The 22506-nt window shown below is 43.0% G+C and overlaps 1 protein-coding gene across 2 annotated transcripts in view; it reads left to right on the top strand.

Moving 5' to 3' along the window:
* Window positions 1-20351, top strand: part of POLH (DNA polymerase eta) — a 38995-nt gene extending 18644 nt beyond the window's left edge. For both annotated transcript variants that reach the window (XM_050786927.1, XM_050786928.1), the window contains 7 exons: window positions 650-819; window positions 5036-5139; window positions 7853-7972; window positions 8537-8660; window positions 9171-9236; window positions 14732-14901; window positions 17549-20351. In XM_050786927.1, coding sequence (XP_050642884.1) covers window positions 650-819; window positions 5036-5139; window positions 7853-7972; window positions 8537-8660; window positions 9171-9236; window positions 14732-14901; window positions 17549-18443 — 1649 coding nt within the window. In that variant the 3' untranslated portion in view covers window positions 18444-20351. The remainder of the gene's footprint in view (window positions 1-649; window positions 820-5035; window positions 5140-7852; window positions 7973-8536; window positions 8661-9170; window positions 9237-14731; window positions 14902-17548) is intronic.
* Window positions 20352-22506: the final 2155 nt, after the last annotated feature.

The raw sequence follows: 22506 nt of genomic DNA on the forward strand, positions 1-22506 counted from the left end.
AGATGTTCAAGTAGTTAAATATGGTAGGAGAAAGAAAATTCAAGACAACTGGGGAGATAAATGTGTTTTCATTATTTTTATTTATTTATTTATTTGTTTGTTTTGAGATGTAGTCTTGCTCTGTCGCCCAGGCTGGAGTGCAGCGGCACAATCTCGGCTCACTGCAACCTCTGCCTCCTGGTTTCAAGCGAATCTCCTGCCTCAGCCTCTTGAGTAGCTGTGATTATAGGCCTGCACCACCACGCCAAGCTAATTTTGTATTTTTAGTAGAGATGGGGTTTTGCCATGTTGGCCAGGCTGGTCTTAAACTCCTGACCTCAGTTGATCCACCCACCTTGGTCTCCCAAAGTGCTGGCAATACAGGCGTGAGCCACCGTGCCTGGCTGAAAATGTGTTTTAAAATCATTGCTCGTGAAAGATGATATTAATAAAAATATTTGTTGTACAAAAAATTCAGCCTATGCTGAAGCTAAGCTGCGGGAATCACTCTGAAGGAGAAATTGATCTCTCTCATAGTCTTCTAAACTGGATGCCATTTTTTTGTGAAAACTTATATGTCTAAATACCTGTAATCTAAGTATTTCTACATTAGATAGCACAATTAAATCATTTTTTAAATGTCTAAATGTGACTTCTTAATTCATTTCAGAGGGGATGCGAAAACAAGGCTTATTTCAATGGCTCGATTCTCTTCAGCTTGATAACCTCACCTCTCCAGACCTGCAGCTCACCGTGGGAGCAGTGATTGTGGAGGAAATGAGAGCAGCCATAGAGAGGGAGACTGGTTTTCAGTGTTCAGCTGGAATTTCACACAATAAGGTGAAGGCTAATAGTAGATTTCAAAGAGAAACATTGATATCCTTAGTCAAATACAGCAGGGACAGTGGGACATTTAAATTGTTACACATAGGCCGGGTGTAGTCGCGCATGTCTATGTGGGCGGATCACGTGAGCCCAGGAGTTGAAGAGCAGCCTGGGGAGCATGTTGAAACCCAATCTCTACAAAAAATTAGCCAGGTGTGGTCATGTGCACCTACAGGAGGCTGAGGTGGGAAGATCAGCTGAGTCCAGGAGGTTGAAGCTGCAGTGAGCCGAAATCATACCACTGCACTTCAGCTTGGGCGACAGTGAGACTGTCTCCAAAAAAAAAAGGTTATTACACATATACTTTGAATGGATTTCTGTTTAAAATTCATGTTGAGGCCCAAATCAAAGCATAAATAATTCTTTAACATGGAAATGGACATTAAATATGTACTTTCCTAAGAAGCAAGCTGAAGGCCTGGCGTGGGGGCTCACGCCTGTCGTCCCAGCACTTTGGGAGGCTGAGGCAGGTGGATCACCTGAGGTCAGGAGTTCAAGAGCAGCCTGACCAATATGGTAAAGCACCATCTCTACTAAAAATAAAAAAATAATTAATTAACCAGACGTGGTGGCGTGCACCTGTAGTCCCAGCTACTTGGGAGGCTGAGGCAGGAGAATTGCTTGAACCTGGGAGGCGGAGGTTCCAGTGAGCCAAGATTGTGCCACTGCACTCCAGCCTGGGCGACAAAGCAAAGACTCCATCTCAAAAAAAAAAAAAAAAGAAAAAAGAAAAATTACAGCTAATGCTTATTTATGCAGTGACATCTAAATGACAGTTGGCCCTCTGTATGTGCAAGTTTCATATCTGGGGATTCAACCACCCATGGATCAAAAATATATATATTTTTTAAATTAAAAGGCCCAATACAACAATTCAAAATTATACAAATGAAAAAACAAGTCCAGGCACAATGGCTCACACCTGTAATCCCAGCACTTCGGGAGGCCAAGGCAGGCAGATCACCTGAACCGAGGAGTTTGAGACCAGCCTGGGCAACATGGCAAAACCCATCTCTCCCAAAAATACAAAAAAATTAGCTGGATGTGGTGGCACACACCTGTAGTCTCAGATGCTTTGGGGACTGAGGCACGATAATTGGTTGAACCTGGGAGGTGGAGGTTGCCGTGAGCTGAGATCGCACCATTGCACTCCAGCCTGGGCAACAGAGTGAGACTCTGTCTTAAAAAAAAAGAAAAAAAGAAAAAAAAGAAAAGCCCAGTGCAGTGGCTTTTGCCTTTAATCCCAGCACTTTGGGATGCCGAGGCAGGTGGATCACGGGGTCAGGAGTTCGAGACCAGCCTGGCCAACATGGTGAAACCCTGTCTCTACTAAAAATACAAAAATTAGCTGGGTGTGGTAGTGGTCACCTGTAAAAAATCCCAGCTACTCGGGAGGCTGAGGCAGAAGAATTGTTTGAACCCGGGAGGCATGGGTTGCAGTAAACCGTGATCATGCCATTGCACTCCAGCCATTGCACTCTTGGGTAACAAGAGCAAGACTCCATCTCAAAAAAAAAGAAAAGAAAAACCAATACACTATAAGAGCAGTTTATATAGCATTTACATTGTACGTTATAGGTGTTATAAGTAATTAGAGATGATTTAAAGTATGCAGAAGGACATACAAAGGTTATATGCAAATACTACACCATTTTATATTATGGGAGTTGTGCATTTTATATACGGGACTTGGGATTTTGGCATTCACTGGGGGTCTTAGGACCAATCTCCTGCAGATATTGAGAGATGACAGTATTTCCTTAATGACTGAACTGTCTGTAGAAAAAAGGAAGCTAGTCTTTGAACTTATATACGTTAATCTATTTCTTTTATTTTCACTTGCTGAATTTTTATTATTTTTATTATTTTTATTTATTTATTTTTTTGAGATGGAGTCTCGCCCTGTTGCCCAGACTGGAGTACAGTGGCCTGATCTCAGCTCACTGCAGCCTCTGCCTCCCGGGTTCAGGTGGTTCTCCTGCCTCAGCCTCCCGAGTAGCTGGGATTACAGGTGCACACCACCATGACCGGCTAATTTTTCTATTTTTACTGGAGACAGGGTTTCACCATATTGGCCAGGCTGGTCTGGAACTCCTGACCTCAAGTGATCCACCCACCTCGGCCTCCCAAAGTGCTGGGACTACAGGCATGAGCCACCGTGCCCAGCCACTTGCTGAATTTTTTTGTATTATCTTGTTATGTGGAGTTGCCTAGGTATTTTATGCTTTTGCCTATTCCCTGTTTTCTTATGAGAGCAATAAAAGGAATAATAAAATTTTATTAATTTAGACCACTTTTAATTTAGGGTACACAGACAGTTCCCAAAAATTCAGGAGCAGAATAACTGGTTTTCTGATTAATTATGAATAAAGTGTAGCAAGAGCCCAGGACTTCCATCCCTTTCTGACCAAAGCTCAGTAATTGGGCAGTGGCTGATTATCCCTGGTTGATACCTTCTCCTTCTCCAAGGAAAGTTGCCAAACTACCCATCTGCATTTTTTTTTTTTTTTTCCTGGTTGGATGAAGGGAAAGGAAACAATAGCTTTGGTGTAATTTAAACCAGACTAAATGTTGCCTGGTAGAAGTTCTTAACCAATCTCTCTAGTGAATTTAATGATTTTATATTTTATTTTATTTTATTTTATTTTTATTTTATTTTTTTTTTGAGACAGAGTCTCGCTCTGCCGCCCAGGCTGGAGTGCAGTGGCCGGATCTCAGCTCACTGCAAGCTCCGCCTCCCGGGTTCACGCCATTCTCCTGCCTCAGCCTCCCGAGTAGCTGGGACTACAGGCGCCCGCCACCTCGCCCGGCTAGTTTTTTGTATTTTTTAGTAGAGACGGGGTTTCACCGGGTTAGCCAGGATGGTCTCGATCTCCTGACCTTGTGATCCGCCCGTCTCGGCCTCCCAAAGTGCTGGGATTACAGGCTTGAGCCACCGCGCCCGGCCTGATTTTATATTTTAAAACATAATTATAAAAATATAATTTTTAAATTATATAAAAAATATTTTAAAAATTATATTTTTATAATTTGCAAAATACCATTGAAGTGCTTTACTCTTAGAAAAGATTTATCTTGGCCGAGCACAGTGGCTCACGCCTGTAATCCCAGAACTTTGAGAGCCTGAGGCTGGTGGATCACCTGAGGTTGGGAGTTCGAGACCAGCCTGACCAACATGGAAAAACTCCATCTCTACTAAAAATACAAAATTAGCTGGGCATGGTGGCTCATGCCTGTAATCCCAGCTACTCAGGATTCTGAGGCAGGAGAATCGCTTGAACCCGGGAGGTGGAGGTTGCAGTGAGCTGAGATCGTGCCATTGCACTCCAGCCTGGGCAACAAGAGTGAAACTCTGTCTTAAAAAAAAAAAAGTTCTCTTTGGAGACTGAGGTGGGCCAATCACGAGTTCAAGAGATCTTGAGGCCATCCTGGCCAACATGGTGAAACCCCGTCTCTACCAAAAATACAAAAATTAGCTGAGCATGGTGGCATACACCTGTAGTTCCAGCTCGGGAGGCTGAGGCAGGATAATCGCGTGAACCCAGTGAGGGGGAGATTGCAGTGAGCTGAGATCGTGCCACTACCTTCCAGCCTGGTGACAGGGCAAGACTCTGTCTCAAAAAAAGAAAAAAAAAGAATTCTCAAGGATTTAAGCTTTTTCATTTTTAAGTGTTATTTATAAGAAGGTGTTTGTTATTGGAGAATGGTTTTGAGCCCAATCTCTATAACAGATACTAAATTATGATAATTTGTGTTAAATTGGGGACTCAAAATGGACCAACTATTAAGAAATGTAAATGGGATAGGGTAAAGCAAGTATGTTTCAGCATTTTTATATAGACACACTGAGAAATGCATCTTGCTTGAGTTTCTCCTGTAGTCTCTCTACTTTTCAAACCTCTTGAAGTAGGAATAGATGGGAAGGAAAAAATGACTAGAGGAAAACTGAGAATGGGAGAGATGTGGGAAGAAGAGTAAGGATAATGATGTTGTGGGATATCAAGTTTTAGAGATGTCTTGAGTTTCTGGTTTTATTTTTGTTTTTAATGTAGAAACCATTGGTTACAGCCATTAAGCTCTGTGTGTGTGTGTGTGTGTTATGTGTATGTTTATATTCACCAACTTTGGTGGGTTGACAGTAACGAAGTTTTTACACTTTGCATGCTTCCAGGTCCTGGCAAAACTAGCCTGTGGACTAAACAAGCCCAACCGCCAAACCCTGGTTTCACATGGGTCAGTCCCACAGCTCTTCAGCCAAATGCCCATTCGCAAAATGTAAGTATTCAGGCAGCACGTTAAATTTCATTTATATCCATGTGTAGAAACTCTCTGGTTGTAGTTTCTTGTGTTAGTAATTAAGGACTGGAGCCAGGAGAAATAGGTACCAAGCAGTTAGAAGGAAGACAGCACAAAACATTTTGAAACACAAGCTGAGACTTTAATTTTTATTTATTTATTTATTTTTTAAGAGAGAGTTTCACTCTTGTTGCCTACACTAGAGTGCAATGGCACAGTGTCGGCTCCCGCAACCTCCACCTCCCAGGTTCAAGCAATTCTCCTGTCTCGGGCTCCTGAGTAGCTGGAATTATAGGTGCTGACCACTATGCCTGGCTAATTTTTGTAATTTTGGTAGAGACAGGGTTTCACCATGTTGGCCAGGCTGCTCTCAAACTCTTGACCTCAGGTGATTCGCCCTCCTCAGCCTCCCAAAGTCCTGGGATTACAGGTGTGAGCCACTGCGCCCAGCCATGCTGAGACTTACTGAATCTTCAGTTCTGGGTTATCTGTGGCAGATACTTAATCCTGAATTTAAAAAAAAATGAGCCAGGTGTGGTGGCTCACACCTGTAGTCCCAGCACTTTGGTAGGCCAGGGCAGGTGGATCACTTGAGCCCAGGAGGTCAAAACCAGCCTAAGCAACATAGTGAGACCCCATCTCTACAAAAAATAAATAAATAGGCCAGGTGCGATGGCTTACGCCTGTAATCCCAGCACTTTGGGAGGCCAAGGCGGGTGGATCACTTGAAGTCAGGAGTTTGAGACCAGCCTGGCCAACATGGTGAAACCCTATCTCTACTAAAAATACAAAAATTAGCTGAGTGTGGTGGTGGTGCCTGTAATCCTAGCTACTCGGGAGACTGAGGCAGGAGACTCACTTGAACCCAGGAGGCGGAGGTTGCAGTGAGCCGAAATGGCACCATTGCACTCCAGCCTGGGTGACAAGAGCAAGACTCCGTCTTAAAAAATAATAATAATAAAAAATCAAGTTTTAGCTGTATGTTTAACTTCCCTCTAGACTTTTTATTCAAGTCTGTTATTAAGTGACAAACAGGAATTTTACTTCTTTTCTTTCCCCTAATAGCAAATCAAGGTGTTCAGGGCTGCTGAATTTCAGCTCCCAAAGTAGGCATTAGAGAAGAAGCCAAGTCAAATGAACAGGTTGTGCCTACCAGTTGTGTGGCTTTGACAAGGACTTATAATATTGTAGAAAGGATAAGGTAAAAAGCAATAGTAAAAGTGCTGTCATAAGACTGCATAATTGATAAATGAATTGTACAGGTAGAACAAACTTCACAAAAGAAGGGAGTATTTGGAGAAGGATTTATAAAAAGGCATGGGATTTTGTTTTGCAATTTGGCACAATTTGGAGAGTCAGACTAAAACAGCAAAGCATTACTGATTTTGGAGAACTTTTTAGCACAAAGAGGGGAAAGTATGAGATATTTTCAGTGAACTGGGACCTAAAGTAGTTCAGCTGCACCATATTGAGGAAGATAATGGAAATAGACTGAAAAGATGATTTAAAGACAGATTATAGGGAGCCTCAAAGGCTAGGCTAAAGAATTTTGACTTTTTTTTTTTTTTTTGAGACGGAGTCTCACTCTGTTGCCCAGGCTGGAGTGCAGTGGTATGATTTCGGCTCACTGTAGCCTCCACCTCCTGGGTTCAAACGATTCTCCTGCTTCAGCCACCTGAGTAGCTGGGACCACAGCTGTATGCCACCACGCCCGACTAATTTTTGTATTTTTAGTAGAGACGAGGTTTCACTATTTTGGCCAGGCTAGTCTCAAACTCCTGGCCTCCAATGATCTGCCTGCCTTGGCCTCCCAAAGTACTGGGATTACAGGCATGAGCCACTGTGCCCAGCTGACTGTGTTTATATTTAGAGCTCACTGCAGCCTTAACCCCTGGGTTCCAGCAATCCTTCTGCCTCAGCCTCCCAAGTAGCTGGGACCACAGGCACATGCCACCATCCCCAGTTAATTTGCTGGAGTACAGTGGCACAATCTCGACTCACTGTAACCTCTGCCTCCTGGGCTCAAGTGATCCTCCCACTTCAGCCTCCCAAGTAGCTGGGACTACAGCTGCACACCACCACACCCAACTAATTTTTTTGTATTTTTTTGTAGAGACAGGGTTTCGCCATGTTGTTCAGACTGTTCTCAAACTCCTGGGCTCAAGTGATCCACTCGCTTCGGCCTCCCAAAGTGCTGGGACTACAGGCGTGAACCACCACACCTGGCCTTAATTTTTTTTGTAGAGTTGGGGTCTTACTTTGTTGCCCAGGCTGGTCTCAAACGCCTGGACTCAAGCAGTCTTCCCGCCTTGGCCTCCCAAAGTGCTAGGATTATAGGCATGAGCCACTGTGCCCGGCCAGATTATATATTCTTAAGTAAAGTTTTAGCCATGGAAGGGATTTATTTTGTGTTTGGGATTTTAATCCCCAAACAGGACAGCAGGTGTTGTACAATTGAAAGTTTTATATACAGTTTACTTGATAGTTAATCAAGGACTTTAGCCTTTTGGTTATGTTATTGTTAATCTTCTCCTCAAATTTTAACTCCCAGAGTAACTGAATTCCCAGAATATATGCTCTCATTTGTCCTGAACCTTTTGGAGAGCTACTTACAAAGTAGAATGTCTTATGTTTGCTGCTAATTAGATATTTATGATGTGACCTATCAACTCTTTGTCTCCTTTGTTATCAGCCGTAATCTTGGAGGAAAGCTAGGGGCCTCTGTCATTGAGATCCTAGGGGTAGAATACATGGGTGAACTGACACAGTTCACTGAATCCCAGCTTCAGAGTCATTTTGGGGAGAAGAATGGGTAAGTGATTCATTTTTTTTTTATCATAAACTTTATGGAGATGCAACATTCAAATATAGACAAAAGCATCTAGTAAAATCTAGACCTATCTTTAGGTTAACATTTGTTTCTTGAGATAATTTCACTGGTCCTTCTTGCTTTAAAATCTTGCGTCACTATGGCCTATCAGTCTAGACTAGTTTTTTCCATGTACCTGGGTGGTTGATAGATAGGATTTGTTACTTTGATGCCTGAGTATATACTAATTACATCATTCATGCATGCTGAGATGTTATGTTCTCTTAAAATGCTTGTGTTTAATGCCCTAGCAAGCACACACACACTTGGGGATATGAATCAGTGGCTTGCTTGGCATTTTTCCAAAAATACAAATGATGACTTGGCTTTAGAAAGTAGAACCAGTGTTCTCATTTTCCATATATTGCACTGGAATTCACTGAGAAGGGCAGGATTTTGTCAGAGGTCCAGTACACTAAATTTTGGACAAGGTTTTAGTTATTTGGTTTTGTTTTAACAAGAATAATCATTTAATTTCACCTTAACGTTTTTTGCTGGTCTTATTAGGTCTTGGCTGTATGCCATGTGCCGAGGGATTGAACATGATCCAGTGAAACCCAGGCAACTACCCAAAACCATTGGCTGTAGTAAGAACTTCCCAGGAAAAACAGCTCTTGCTACTCGGGAGCAGGTAAGCAGGCATTCTTGACAGAACACTACCTCTTTTAAAGGGGTCAGCAAGTAGGTTTTGGTAGCTGTGGAAGGTTTAATAGGTTAGAGGAGACCTTTATAAAGTATGAAGAAAATAGATGTTCTTTCCTTGGGTTGAAAATTGACTAGTTTATGATGATTACTTTTTTCTCTTTCTTCCATCGAAATAAAATGGAATTTCTCATTTGTTTAGTAGATGGAGACTTGGAAAGCCTAGGATATTATGCTTCAAGTTTGGGTCTTGTCTTTTTCTCAGAGCTAGAACATGCTTGAAAGTCACCTGATGGCAAACCAGCAGGAAAAGAAAATGAAAGGCTTGAGCTAGGGCAGGACAGAAGGACTGGGAACATTTCTATGATCTGGTGATCCTTTGATTATGGGGAGTCTTTTGTGCACAGTTCTGTTTGGGAGAAAAGAACAAATACACCATCTAGTTCTTAATAGACTTCGAGTGTTTAAATGAAATATTAAAGTCTCAATACTTTTTTAGGTACAATGGTGGCTGTTGCAGTTAGCCCAGGAACTAGAGGAGAGACTGACTAAAGACCGAAATGATGTAAGATTTTCTTTCTTTATTCTTGGGGTGGACTTTGCGATTTACATATCAGCTGCTCTTTACCTTATGGAGCAGGAACAAAGACAGAAAAAAGTATTAGCATAGGAAATATCTGTTTTCTTTGTTTTTCTTTTTCCTTTTTTTTTTTTTTTTTTTTTTTTTTTAAGACATGGTCTCACTATCTCCCACACTGAGTATGCTGGCACAATCATGGCTCACTGCAACCTCGACCTCCCAGGCTCAAGCTCTCCTCCCAACTCAGCCTCCTGAGTAGCTGAGACTACAGGTGCATGCCACTACAACTGGCTAAATTTTTTTATTTTTTGTAGAGACAGGGTCTTGCTAGGTTGCTCAGGCTGGTCTTGAACTCCAGCCGAGGAAATTTTAAGAAATCTTTTTTTTTTTTTTTGAGACATAGAGTTTTCCCTCTTGTTGCCTAGGCTGGAGTGCAGTGGCATGATCTTGGCTCACTGCAACCTCCGCCTCCTGGTTCAAGTGATTCTCCTGCCTCACCCTTCCAAGTAGTTAGGATTACAGGCACACACCACCATACCCGGCCAGTTTTTTTGGTATTTTCAGTAGAAACGGGGTTCTACCATATTGGCCAGGCTGGTCTTGAATGCCTCATCTCAGGTGATCCGCCCACCTCAGCCTCCCAAAGTGTTGGGATTACAGACATAAGCCACTGCGCCCAGCCAGTAGTGGCAGTTTTAAGCACATTTTATTGTGTATATATGATGTTTACAACATGATGCTATGGGATACATATAGTAAAATGGTTACTATAGTGTAGCAAATTAACATATCTTATCATTTCACATACTTTTTTGAAAAAAAAAAGTAGTTAAAATCTGCTTAAAATCCCTAATAGAATTTTATTAACTATAGTCCTCACTTGTACATTAGCTCAATAGACTTGTTCACCCTACGTGTCTGCTACTTTATGTCCTTTTATTTATATCTCCCCATTTCTTCCTCCCCTCCCCCATCCCAGGTAACCACTGTTTTATTCTCTCTGTATATTTGACTTTAAAAAAAAAATTCTGAACATTTACATTTTTCTTTCTAATGTTAAAGATATCTGATGATTAGTTTCTCTCCTTTTTTTTTGAGACTGAGTTTTGCTCTATCACCCAGGCTAGAGTGCAGTGGAGCAATCTTGGCTCACTGCAACCTCCGCCTCCCAAGTTCAAGTGATTCTCCTGTCTCAGCCTCCCGAGTAGCTGGGATTACAGGTGCCTGCCACCACGCCCGGCTAATTTTTTTATTTTTAGTAGAGATGGGGTTTCACCATGTTGGCTGCGCTGATCTTGAACTCCTGACCTCATGCGATCTGCCCATCTTGGCCTCCCAAAGTGTTGGGATTACAGGCATAAGTCACCACACCCGGCAGTTTCTCTCCTTTTAAAATAGCTTTATTGGCATATACTTTACATACCATAAAATTCAACCATTTAAAATAGTTCAGTGGTTTTAGTATATTGCAGAGTTCTACAACTATTCTACAATCAACTTTAGAGCATTTTTTTTTTTTTTTTTTTTTTTTTTTTGAGACGGAGTCTCGCTCTGTCACCCGGTCTGGAGTGCAGTGGCCGGATCTCAGCTCACTGCAAGCTCCGCCTCCCGGGTTTACGCCATTCTCCTGCCTCAGCCTCCCGAGTAGCTGGGACTACAGGCGCCTGCCACCTCGCCCGGCTAAGTTTTTGTATTTTCAGTAGAGACGGGGTTTCACTGTGTTAGCCAGGATGGTCTCGATCTCCTGACCTCGTGATCCGCCTGTCTCGGCCTCCCAAAGTGCTGGGATTACAGGCTTGAGCCACCGCGCCCGGCAACTTTAGAGCATTTTTATCACCCCCAAAAGAAATTCTGTACCCATTACCGGTCACTCCCCATTTCTCTCCCAGCTACCCCCCAGCCCTAGGCAACCACTACATTGCTTACTGTTCTGGACATTTCATATAAATGTGGTCTTTTGTGACTGGCTTGAGGTCTTTCACTTAACATGTTTTCAAGGTTGAGCCGTATTGTAGTGTGTATCAGTACTTACTCTTTTTTTTTTTTTTTTTTTTTTTTTGAGACAGAGTCTTGCTCTGTCACCGGGCAGGAGTGCAGTGGTGCAGTCTTGGCTCACTGTAACCTCCGCCTCTCAAGTTCAAGTGACTCTGCTGCCTTAGCCTCCCGAGTAGCTGGGACTATTGGCACATGCCGCCACGCCCAGCTAATTTTTGTGTTTTTAGTAGAGACAGGGTTTCACCATGTTGGCCAGGGTGGTCTTGATCTCTTGACCTTGTGATCCTCCTGCCTCGGCATCCCAAAGTGCTGGGATTACAGGCGTGAGCCACCACGCCTGGCCAGGACTGACACCTTTTTATGGCTGAATAATATTCTATTGTATTAATATGTACCATATTTTGCTTATCTGCTTATTAGTGAATGGACATTTGAGTTATTTCCACTTTTGGCTATTATGAATAATGTTAATATGAATATTTATCTACAAGTTTTTGTGTAGACATCTGTTTTCTTCTCAGCATATACCTTGGAGTATAATTTCTGGGTCATATGGTAACTCTATGTTTAGCATTTTAAGGAATCGCCAGACTGTTTTCCACAGTGGCTACACCATTTCACATCTCTACCATCAATGTAAGAGGGTTCCAATTTTTCCACATCCTTGTTACTGACTTTAAATTTTAGCCATTCTAGTGGGTGTGAAATGGTATCTCATTATGGTTTGACTTATATTCTCTGATAATCTTTTCATGTGCTTGTTGGACATTTGTATATCTTTGGGAAATGTTTGTTGAAATCCTCTTCCTGGGCTGGGAGTGGTGGCTCAAACTTTCGGAGGCTGAGGCAAGTCACCTGAGGTCAGGAGTTCAAGGCTAGCATGGCCAACATGGTGAAACCCTGTCTCTACTAAAAATACAAAAATTAGCTGGGCGTGGTGGTGGGCATCTGTATTCCCAGCTATGCAGGAGGCTGAGGCAGGAGAATCGCTTGAACCAGGTGGAGGTTGCAGTGAGCCGAGATGGCGCCATTGCACTACAGCCTGGGCGACAAGAGCAAAGCTCTGTCTCAAAAAAAAGAAGAGAAAAGGAAAAAAGAAAAATCCTCTTCCCTCTTTTAAATTGAGTTGTCTCTTTATTATTGAGTTTTAACATGTCCCTTGTCAGATATGTGATTTGCAAATATTTTCTCCCATTCTATGGGTTTTCTTCTCACTTTCCTAATGGTATTGTTTGATGCACACTCTTCTTTTGAAATGTCTTGGAGTTCTACAAGTCAACTGTACATGTCAAGAATAGTCCAAAACTGCTTGTTTGCTTTTTAGCTGGAATTGGTGGTAAATGTTTGTTCCTTTGGTAGGCATCATAAAGAGGGATTTGATCTAGTTGCATTATCGCCCTGTTCAGCTTTTGCCCACTAGGTGGCACTTGTTTCTCATCTCTCTATAAGCCCCTGGGGCCTTTCTTTCCACTTTTTTTTCCTAAGAGACAGGGTCTTGGCTGTCATCCATGCTGGGGCACAGTAACACAACCTTAGCTCACTGCAGCCTTGTAGCCTCAACCTCCTGGGCTCAAGTAATCCTCCTTCCTTAGCCTCCCACAGTGCTGAGAGTACAGGCATGAGCCACTGTGCCTAGCCTTTTCTTCCCACTTTGTATCCAGAGGGGATCCCTGAAAATCTGTCTTTAAGCTTCAAAGGACTTTATGCCAAAAATAATTCAGGACATAGCACATCCTATCACTTCACTGTTTAAAACATTCCAGTGGTTTCCCTTCACACTTAAGGCATATTAAGGAATTTTTAAAAGTAATTCTATAAAGCCAAATATAATCTTATTTCTTGCTACTTCTCTGATCCCATCTTTTATCTTCCCCTCACTTAATTCTAGTCTCCACTTCATTGGCCTCCTTCCCTTTATCTAACACACTAAGCTCTTACTTCAGCACTTCCCGTTTCTTTGCCCTGGAGACTGTTCATATATTCTTAATATTTGCTTCCTTGCTTTATTCAAATCTCTGCTCATGTTTTAACCTTCTCCAGGAGGTCCTCCCTAGTTACCTTGTCACAGCAGCAGCCTCCATCACTCTCTGCTTTATTCTGTTTTTCTTCATAGCACTCATCTCTGTGGTCATTTGTTACATGTCCATTTTTTATTATCTATAGTTCCTACTACAACATAGGATCCATGAGGACCTGGACTTTATTTTGTTCTCTCCTGCATCTCTAGGCACTGTCTAGGCATGCAGTTATAGTTGAATAATTTTAGTCAACAAGGACTCCTTTGTAATTGCCAATTTGTATTCCCTCAAGATATATAAATCTGTACAGATGTATTTTTTATCCAAAAAGTAGTTCCTGCTCTTAGCTTGTTTTCCTTAGGAGTACTTCTTCTCACTAGCATCTTTTGATAGGGGTCCCTTATGTAGAATTTTCACCTTGTATTTCTGCCTCTTGACCATTATGTCTCAGTTTGCTGAGATTATAGTATTCAGATGCTTCAGACTTCATTGAAAAGTGAGTCATGATCTTGTTCTCTCAAGGCAGGCTCACTACCTGGTATCTTCTCAGATAAGCTGTAAAAAGGTCAATTGGTAGAAACTTCTGGAATTAGTGGTGAATGTTTGTTTACCATAAGAGCCCCAGGGCAGGAAAAAAGATATGACTTGAAGGCTAGTTCCACTTTGCTTTCAATTACTTACCTGAAACCTTCCTTCAGTCACAAAATAGTATCTAGTATTGTAGATATTTGTTATAATTGTTCTGCTTAGACACCATGTAAAACATTCAGGTGAGTCCCATTTTCATTCGTTCTGTCCTGTTCCCATCATCTGTCAAAATATCCCAGATACTCCGATGTTCCATAATCCAAATTATGTCTTCTTCAGTTACTTTTTACACCCAGAAATAGCATAAACATTTTTTTGTGGAACCATATAATCAGATTTCTATTCAGAAAATGCATTCTGTTACATATAGATTATTATTATTATTATTATTATTTTTTTTTTTTTTGAGACAGAGTCTTGCTCTGTCGTCCAGGCTGGAGTGCAATGGCGCCATCTTGGCTCACTGCAACCTCGGCCTCCCAGGTTCAAGCAATTCTCCTGTCTCAGCCTCCCAAGTAGCTGGGATTATAGGCGCCTGCCACCACGACTGGCTAGTTTTTTGTATTTTTCAGTAGAGATGGGGTTTCGCCATGTTGGCCAGGCTAGACTCGAACTCCTGACTTCAGGTGATCCACCCGCCTCAGCCTCCCTAGGTGCTGGGATTACAGGCGGAAGCCACCGTGCCTGGCCTCTTTCTCTTTTTTATATTTTATCTTTACTCTTTGCAGAACTCAGTTTACCTTTATTCTTGACTTTGAAACTACTGTTTCCAAACCATTGTCACCTGGTTCTTTTAATTTCCTCTCCTGCAGTTCAGTACCTAGAATTCAGATACTCCTCATAACTTTATTTCTGGTCTCCATCCCTTCCCACCCACAGAATGACAGGGTAGCCACCCAGCTGGCTGTGAGCATTCGTGTACAAGGAGACAAACGCCTCAGCAGCCTGCGCCGCTGCTGTGCCCTTACCCGCTATGATGCTCACAAGATGAGCCATGATGCATTTACTGTCATCAAGAACTGTAATACTTCTGGAATCCAGACAGAATGGTGAGTTCTTTTCTAGCTCATCTTCTCCAAAGAGACTTATGCCCTGTCTTTGCTCTAAAAGTAGTAGGCATCTGAGCTCTTCCATCTGGGATAGACTCTGACTCAGACTACCAGTACCTGTTACTCTGGGAGAAAATACAGTACCAACCTCAGAAACAAGATAGCTCAGCACAGATCCTTTGCCTACAGCTGATACATTCCAGTTCCCAGGAGAAGGTTAGACCCTTACCCTGTATTGGCTTGGTCAGGGAAATGATCAGTTGCACTTGGAGAACAGGGCTCAAATTTCAAGGATACATTTGGGAACTTCAAACTACTTGATTGTTCTATCTTAAAAGCATCTTTCTTGATTATAAAGGTGACCTGTGTTCACTGATAATCTCTATCTGACATCCCAACTCAGTTAGAAGCTCCACTGCTATTATACCGAATGTCATATTCATTAGTAAACTTCACTTCTGTTGGTCATGAAATATAAGCCTCTTTTTGGAGCATCTTCATTTTCTGTCCAGATATTAATGATTTTCAGGATTGGAATCCTTTAATTACATATTTAATAAAGCCCTTACTTTTTTTAAAGTATTCCAAATTCACAATAGAAATATAATTATGAGAGAAAGATAAGTCGGTTGCTCACAGATGTATATTGGAGATTATACAAAATAAAATCAAAGTTTAATCACTTAAGTTATTACTTATCTAAATATATTGGCAGTACAATTATATGTACAGACCTATAATATGGTGGAGTCTCTTAGTCTTTGTTCATAGGGCCAGGCACGGTGGCTCATGCCTGTAATCCCAGCACTTTCAGAGGCCGAGGCAGGCAGATCACCTGAGGTCAGGAGTTCAGGACCAGCCCGGCCAACATGGTGAAACCCTGTCTCTACTAAAAATACAAAAATTAGCCAGGCATGGTGGCAGGTGCCTGTAATCCCAGCTACTTGGGAGGCTGAGGCAGAAGAATTGCTTGAACCCGGGAGGTGGAAGTTGCAGTGAGCCCAGATCGCGCCATTGCACTCCAGCCTGGGCAACAAGAGCGAAACTCCGTCTCCAACAACAACAACAAAAATAAATACATACATAAAGTCTTTGTTCTTAGAATAATTTACTTAATACTTCCTGATATATTTATTTTCAAATACTGAAGTTTTACAATACCAAATAACAACCATGGTACTAATGTACACATGAAACCTTATCTGAAAAGTTATAAATTGACAAACTACAACGAATACTACTCACTAACCGTGTGAAACTCCGTGATGCACAGGGAAGCATAAAAATTATCTGATTATAAGACTGTCCCAAAGCATGACACCTGAAGATAGTGGGATACTTTTTTTTTTTTTTTTTTTGAGACAGACTCTCGCTCTTGTTGCCCAGGCTGGAGTGCAGTGGTGCGATCTCGGCTCACTGCAATCTCTGCCTCCTGGGTTCAAACAATTATCCTGCCTCAGTCTTCTGAGTAGCTGGGATTACAGATGCCCGCCACCACACCTAGCTAAGTTTTGTACTTTTAGTAGAGACAGGGTTTCTCCATGTTGGCCAGGCTGGTCTCAAACTCCTGACCTCAGGTGATCCACCCACCTCGGACTCCCAAAGTGTTGGGATTACAGGCGTAAGCCACTGCGCCCAGCCGATACTTTAGTAACTTTAAAATGACATTTACCTTTTACCTCATTGAAGGACTAATCTGTACATAAAAGCATGTTTCATCTTCTGAAATTCAGCTCATGTGAAAATTTGAGTGATTAGACACAATAAGGAACTTTATGACAAAAATTTGTTGTTGTTTTTTTTTTTTTTTGAGAGAGAGTCTGGTCTGTCGCCTAGGCTGGAGTGCAGTGGCGTGATCTTCGCTCACTGCAACCTCCGCCTCCTAGGTTCAAGCAATTCTGCCTCAGCCTCCCAAGTAGCTGGGATTACAGGCACATGCCACCACACCCAGCTAATTTTTGTATTTTAGTAGAGATGGAGTTTCACCATGTTGGCCAGGGTGGTCTCGTACTCCTGACCTCATGACCTACCTACCTTGGCCTCCCAAAGTGCTGGAATTACAGGCGTGAGCCACCACGCCCAGCTATGACAAGAATTTCTTAAAATGTTTCTGAAATTGGGACTAGTAACGAAAAGCAGTTGTGGAATTTCATTCTCTAGAAATTCCAGAGTGGTAAGTCAGTCAGGGTTAGGTAGTGCCCTGTTTAAAAACGGGATAATGGCTAAGAGGATTTTTTCAAGTCTTTCTAGTCTAAATATTCTAAAGCTTTTTGTTGTCCTGAATAAAATTTCTTGCCCCAATCCTGAATTACAGCAGCTTTCCAGCGGTACCTTATAAAAAACAATAATTTCTGGCTGTCGGGAGGTGAGTGGTTACTAAATTAGTGGTTCTTGAGACATAACATCAGCATCACCTAGGAAATTAAATTCTCTGTCATCCCAGGTCTGTTAATCTCTGATACACATTAATGTTTGAGAACCACTGCAGTAAAGAACAATTTCTGTGGCAGAACCAGAATCCTAGTCATCTATGGATTAAATCTGTTCTATGGTGAAGTAAAAGAGATACAATTCATGGACTTAGCAATAGGTCACTATTTTAATATTCTAAATTGCTAATCATCTTATTTCTTTACTTTCTGTATAGGTCTCCTCCTCTCACAATGCTTTTCCTCTGTGCTACAAAATTTTCTGCCTCTGCCCCTTCATCTTGCACAGACATCACCAGCTTCTTGAGCAGTGACCCAAGTTCTCTGCTAAAGGTGCCAGTTACCAGCTTAGAAGCTAAGACCGAGGGAAGTGGCCCAGTGGTGACAGCCACTAAGAAAGCAACCACGTCTCTGGAATCATTCTTCCAAAAAGCTGCAGAAAGGCAGAAAGTTAAAGAAGCTTCACTTTCATCTCTTACTGCTCCCACTCAGGCTCCCACTATCAATTCGCCGTCCAAGCCCTCATTACCTTTTCAAACCAGTCAAACTACAGGAACTGAGCCCTTCTTTAAGCAGAAAAGTTTGCTTCTAAAGCAGAAACAGCTTAGTAATTCTTCAGTTTCTTTCCCCCCACAAAATCCATGGTCCAACTGTATAGCATTACCAAACTCTTTACCAACAGAGTATCCAGGCTGTGTCCCTGTTTGTGAAGGGGTATTGAAGCTAGAATCCTCTAAAGCAACTCCTGCAGAGATGGATTTGGCACACAACAGCCAAGGCATGCATGCTTCTTCAGCTTCCAAATCTGCGCTGGAGGTGACTCAGAAAGCAACCCCAACTCCAAGTATTCTAGCTGCTGAGGACCAAGTGCCCTGTGAGAAGTGTGGCTCCCTGGTACCAGTATGGGATATGCCTGAACACATGGACTATCATTTTGCATTGGAGTTGCAGAAATCCTTCTTGCAGCCCCACTCTTCAAACCCTCAGGTTGTTTCTGCCATATCTCATCAAGGCAAAAGAAATCCCAAGAGCCCTTTGGCCTGCACTAATAAACGCCCCAGGCCTGAGGGCATGCAAACATTGGAATCATTTTTTAAGCCATTAACACATTAGTGCTGCCCTCAGGCTTGCTTTTACGATTTAATATTTTTTATCTCTACAGATCTTTAATATTTTATCTTTACAGATTTCCCTGAGAAGGGGAATTATGAAATTTTTAATACAAAAAATAATCCATTTAGGTGCCGAGTTAACAGTCCCATCTCTTCACAGGTGTGGATTCTAATCCCACTGCTGATAGAGATGTAAAAATTCATCCTACCATTGAGTTTTTAATCTTTAGCATTTAGGGAGGCAGTGTCATATAGTAAATGTGGGCCTTGGAGTCTAAGAGACCTGGTTGCAAACTTAGCTCTGCTTATTACAATGAGGGCCTTGAACAGGTCATTTTCTTCACTTTCTCATCTGTAAAATGGAGATAATACCTTACAGATTATTGCAGATTAATAACAATGTATTCAAATTATATAACTTGGCTGGGTACAATGGCTCACGCCTGTAATCCCAACACTCTGTGAGGCCAAGGCAGATGGATCACCTGAGGTCAGGAGTTCAAGACCAGCCTGGCCAACATGGCAAAACCCTGTCTCTACTAAAAATAGAAAAATTAGCCAGGCATGTTCTGGGCACCTGTAATTCCAGCTACTCAGAGGCTGAGGCAGGAGAATTGCTTTAACCCTGGAGGCAGAGGTTGCAGTGAGCTGAGATCATGCTACTGCGTTCTAACCTGGGCAACAGCGCAAGACTTCATCTCAAAAAATAAAAAATACAGGCTCATGCCTGTAATGCCAGCACTTTGGGAGCCTGAGGCAGGGAGATCACAAGATCAGGAGTTTGAGACCAGCCTGACCAACATGGTAAAACCCCATCTCTACTAAAATTACAAAAAAAATTAGCCGGGCATGGTGGCGCACACCTGTAATCCCAGCTACTCAGGAGGCTGAAGCAGGAGAATCGCTTGAACCTGGGAGGCGGAGGTTGGAGTGAACTGAGATTGCGCCACCGACCACACTCCAGCCTGGGCAACAGAGCGAGACTCCGCCTCAAACAAAAACAAGAACAAACATAAAGTTGCCACAGAAAAGGGACCAAGTTTAAAAAAGGGTTATAAATGTAATGAGACTTGCATAGTTAAAAATAAAAAGGGATTTCTTTTTTTTTTTGAGACGGAGTCTCCCTCTGTCGTCAGGCTGGAATGCAGTGGTGCGATCTCAGCTCACCGCAACCTCCGCCTCCTGGGTTCAAGCAATTTTCCTGCCTCACCCTCCCAAGTAGCTGGGACTATAGGTGCATGCTACCATGCTCAGCTAATTTTTGTATTTTTAATAGAGATGAGGTTTCACCATGTTAGCCAGGATGGTCTTGATTGCTTGACCTCATGATCCACCTGCCTTGGCCTCCCAAAGTTGCTGGGATTACAAATGTTAGCCACCAATCCGGGCCCCCGAAAAAAAAGGGATTTTAAGAAAAGCTCTCTAGGCTGGGTGTGGTTCCTCATGCCTATAATCCCAGCATTTAGGGAGGCTGAGGCGGGTGGATTGCAAGAGCTCAGGAGTTCGAGACCAGCCTAGGCAAGGTGGCGAAACCCCGTCTCTACTAAAAAAAATTAGCTGGTCATGGCAGGCGCCTGTAATCCCAGCTATTCGGGAGACTGAGGCAGGAGAATCGTTTGAACCTGGAAGGTGGAGGTTGCAGTGAGTTGAGATCACGCCACTGCACTCCAGCCAGGGTGACAGAGTGAACGACTGTCTCAAAAAAAAAAAGAAAAACTTTGTAGCTCTGTGATGGGCAGTTCAGATAGTACATTGACCAGATTTACATGTTTTCAGCTGGAGAATGTGAGGTGAAGCCTTGAAACCCTAAAAGTGATACGGTAACTAGGGCAGGTCTCTCTCTACACAAAAGCGACTTAGTAAACAGTGAATTTCATACAGGTAAACCCTATTATACCCTCAGTTCTAACCATTGGCCTATCTCTTGCATTTTGTTCTAATGTAGAATTAGATTGCTACTTGACCATTTCAGGAACTCTGTTTAGATAAGTCATAATCAAATCTTGCTGGGCACGGTGGTTTATGCCTGTTATCCCAGCACTTTGGGAGACCAAGGCAGGTGGACCACGTGAAGTCAGGAGTTCAAGACCAGCCTGGCCAACATGGCGAGACCCGTATCTACTAAAAATACAAAAATTAGCCGGGCGTGGTGGCAGGTGCCTATAATCCCAGCTACTCGGGAAGCTGAGGCAGGAGAATCACTTGAACCTGGGAGGCAGAGGTTGCAGTGAGCCAAGATTGCCACTGCATTCCAGCCTGGGTGACAGAGTAACTGTCTCAAAACAAAAAAAACAAAAAAAAAAAACTCTAGATCATCTCTAGAACATTGCTACTCCCAAGTATGATTTGAGGAACAGCAGCCTCAGTATCACCAGGGAACTTGCTAGAAACAGTCTCAGCCTCACCACTACTCCCACTTAATCTATTAACAAGATTTCCCAGAGTGAGGCAGGCTCCGTGGCTCATTCCTGTAATCCCAGCACTTTGGGAGGCTCAAGCGGGCAGATCACGAGGTCAAGAGATTAAGACCATCCTGGCCAACATGGTGAAACCCCGTCTCTACTAAAAATATAACTGGGCGTGCTGGTGTGCACCTGTAATCCCAGCTACTCTGGAGGCTGAGGCAGGAGAATTGCTTGAACCTGGGAGGTGGAGCTTGCAGTGAACCGAGATTGTGCCGCTGCACTCCAGCCTGGCAACAGAGCAAGACTCTGTCTCAAAAAAAACAAAAAAATTTCCCAATGTGTATCTTAAAGTTTGAGAAATGCTGATCAAAAAGATACTAATGACCAGGTGTGTAGAGTACATTTTCTTAAGCCCTTAAGTACAAATTTAAGAGTTAAGTGCTTCAGCCATTAAGGTTACTGGCTTGTTCATCTTTCCCACTGGAGTATAAATATTTAGTTTAGGGTTTAAAATTAGTTATGTAGCTTTTTGTGCTTGTCCATGTTTATACTACTGTTTTTTTTTTGAGATGGAGTCTTGCTTTGTCACCAGGCTGGAGTGCAGTAGTGCAATCTCGGCTCACTGCAACCTCCGCCTCAGGTTCAAGAGATTCTCCTGTCTCAGCTTCCTGAATAGCTGGGACCTCCAGGCAAGCACCATCAAGCCCAGCTAATTTTTGTATTTTTAGTAGAGACAGGGTTTCACCATGTTGGTCAGGCTAGTTTCGATCTCAACCTCATGATCCACCCACCTCTGCCTCCCAAAGTGCTGGGATTACAGGCATGAGCCACCATGACCGGCCTATAGTACTGTCTTCTTATTCTCCTTTCTTGTGTGTGAAAAGTCAGCTCTTTTGGCTTTTCCGTTATGATAGGGGAAACTTGAATTACACAGGAAACTCAACTGAAGAACTGAAGTAGGTGGTGCTGGGTGAAGTGGGCCCAGAGAATGGTGTACACATCCCTCCCATACATATACCCAAACTTCTTTTTTTTTTTTTTTTTGAGACGGAGTCTTGCTCTGTCGCCCAGGCTGGAGTGCAGTGGCCGGATCTCAGCTCACTGCAAGCTCCGCCTCCCGGGTTTACACCATTCTCCTGCCTCAGCCTCCCGAGTAGCTGGGACTACAGGCGCCCGCCACCTCGCCCAGCTAGTTTTTTGTATTTTTTTTTTTTTTTTTTTTTTTTTTTTGAGACGGAGTCATGCTCTGTCGCCCAGGCTGGAGTGCAGTGGCCGGATCTCAGCTCACTGCAAGCTCCGCCTCCCGGGTACACGCCATTCTCCTGCCTCAGCCTCCCAAGTAGCTGGGACTACAGGCGCCCGCCACTTCGCCCGGCTAGTTTTTTGTATTTTTTAGTAGAGACAGGGTTTCACCGTGTTAGCCAGGATGGTCTCGATCTCCTGACCTCATGATCCGCCCGTCTCGGCCTCCCAAAGTGCTGGGATTACAGGCTTGAGCCACCGCGCCCGGCCAGTTTTTTGTATTTTTTAGTAGAGACAGGGTTTCACCGGGTTAGCCAGGATGGTCTCGATCTCCTGACCTCATGATCCGCCCGCCTCGGCCTCCCAAAGTGCTGGGATTACAGGCTTGAGCCACCGCGCCCGGCCACTTCTACTTTT

This window comes from Macaca thibetana, chromosome 4 (genome assembly GCF_024542745.1).
Source record: "Macaca thibetana thibetana isolate TM-01 chromosome 4, ASM2454274v1, whole genome shotgun sequence".
Taxonomy (NCBI): domain Eukaryota; kingdom Metazoa; phylum Chordata; class Mammalia; order Primates; family Cercopithecidae; genus Macaca; species Macaca thibetana.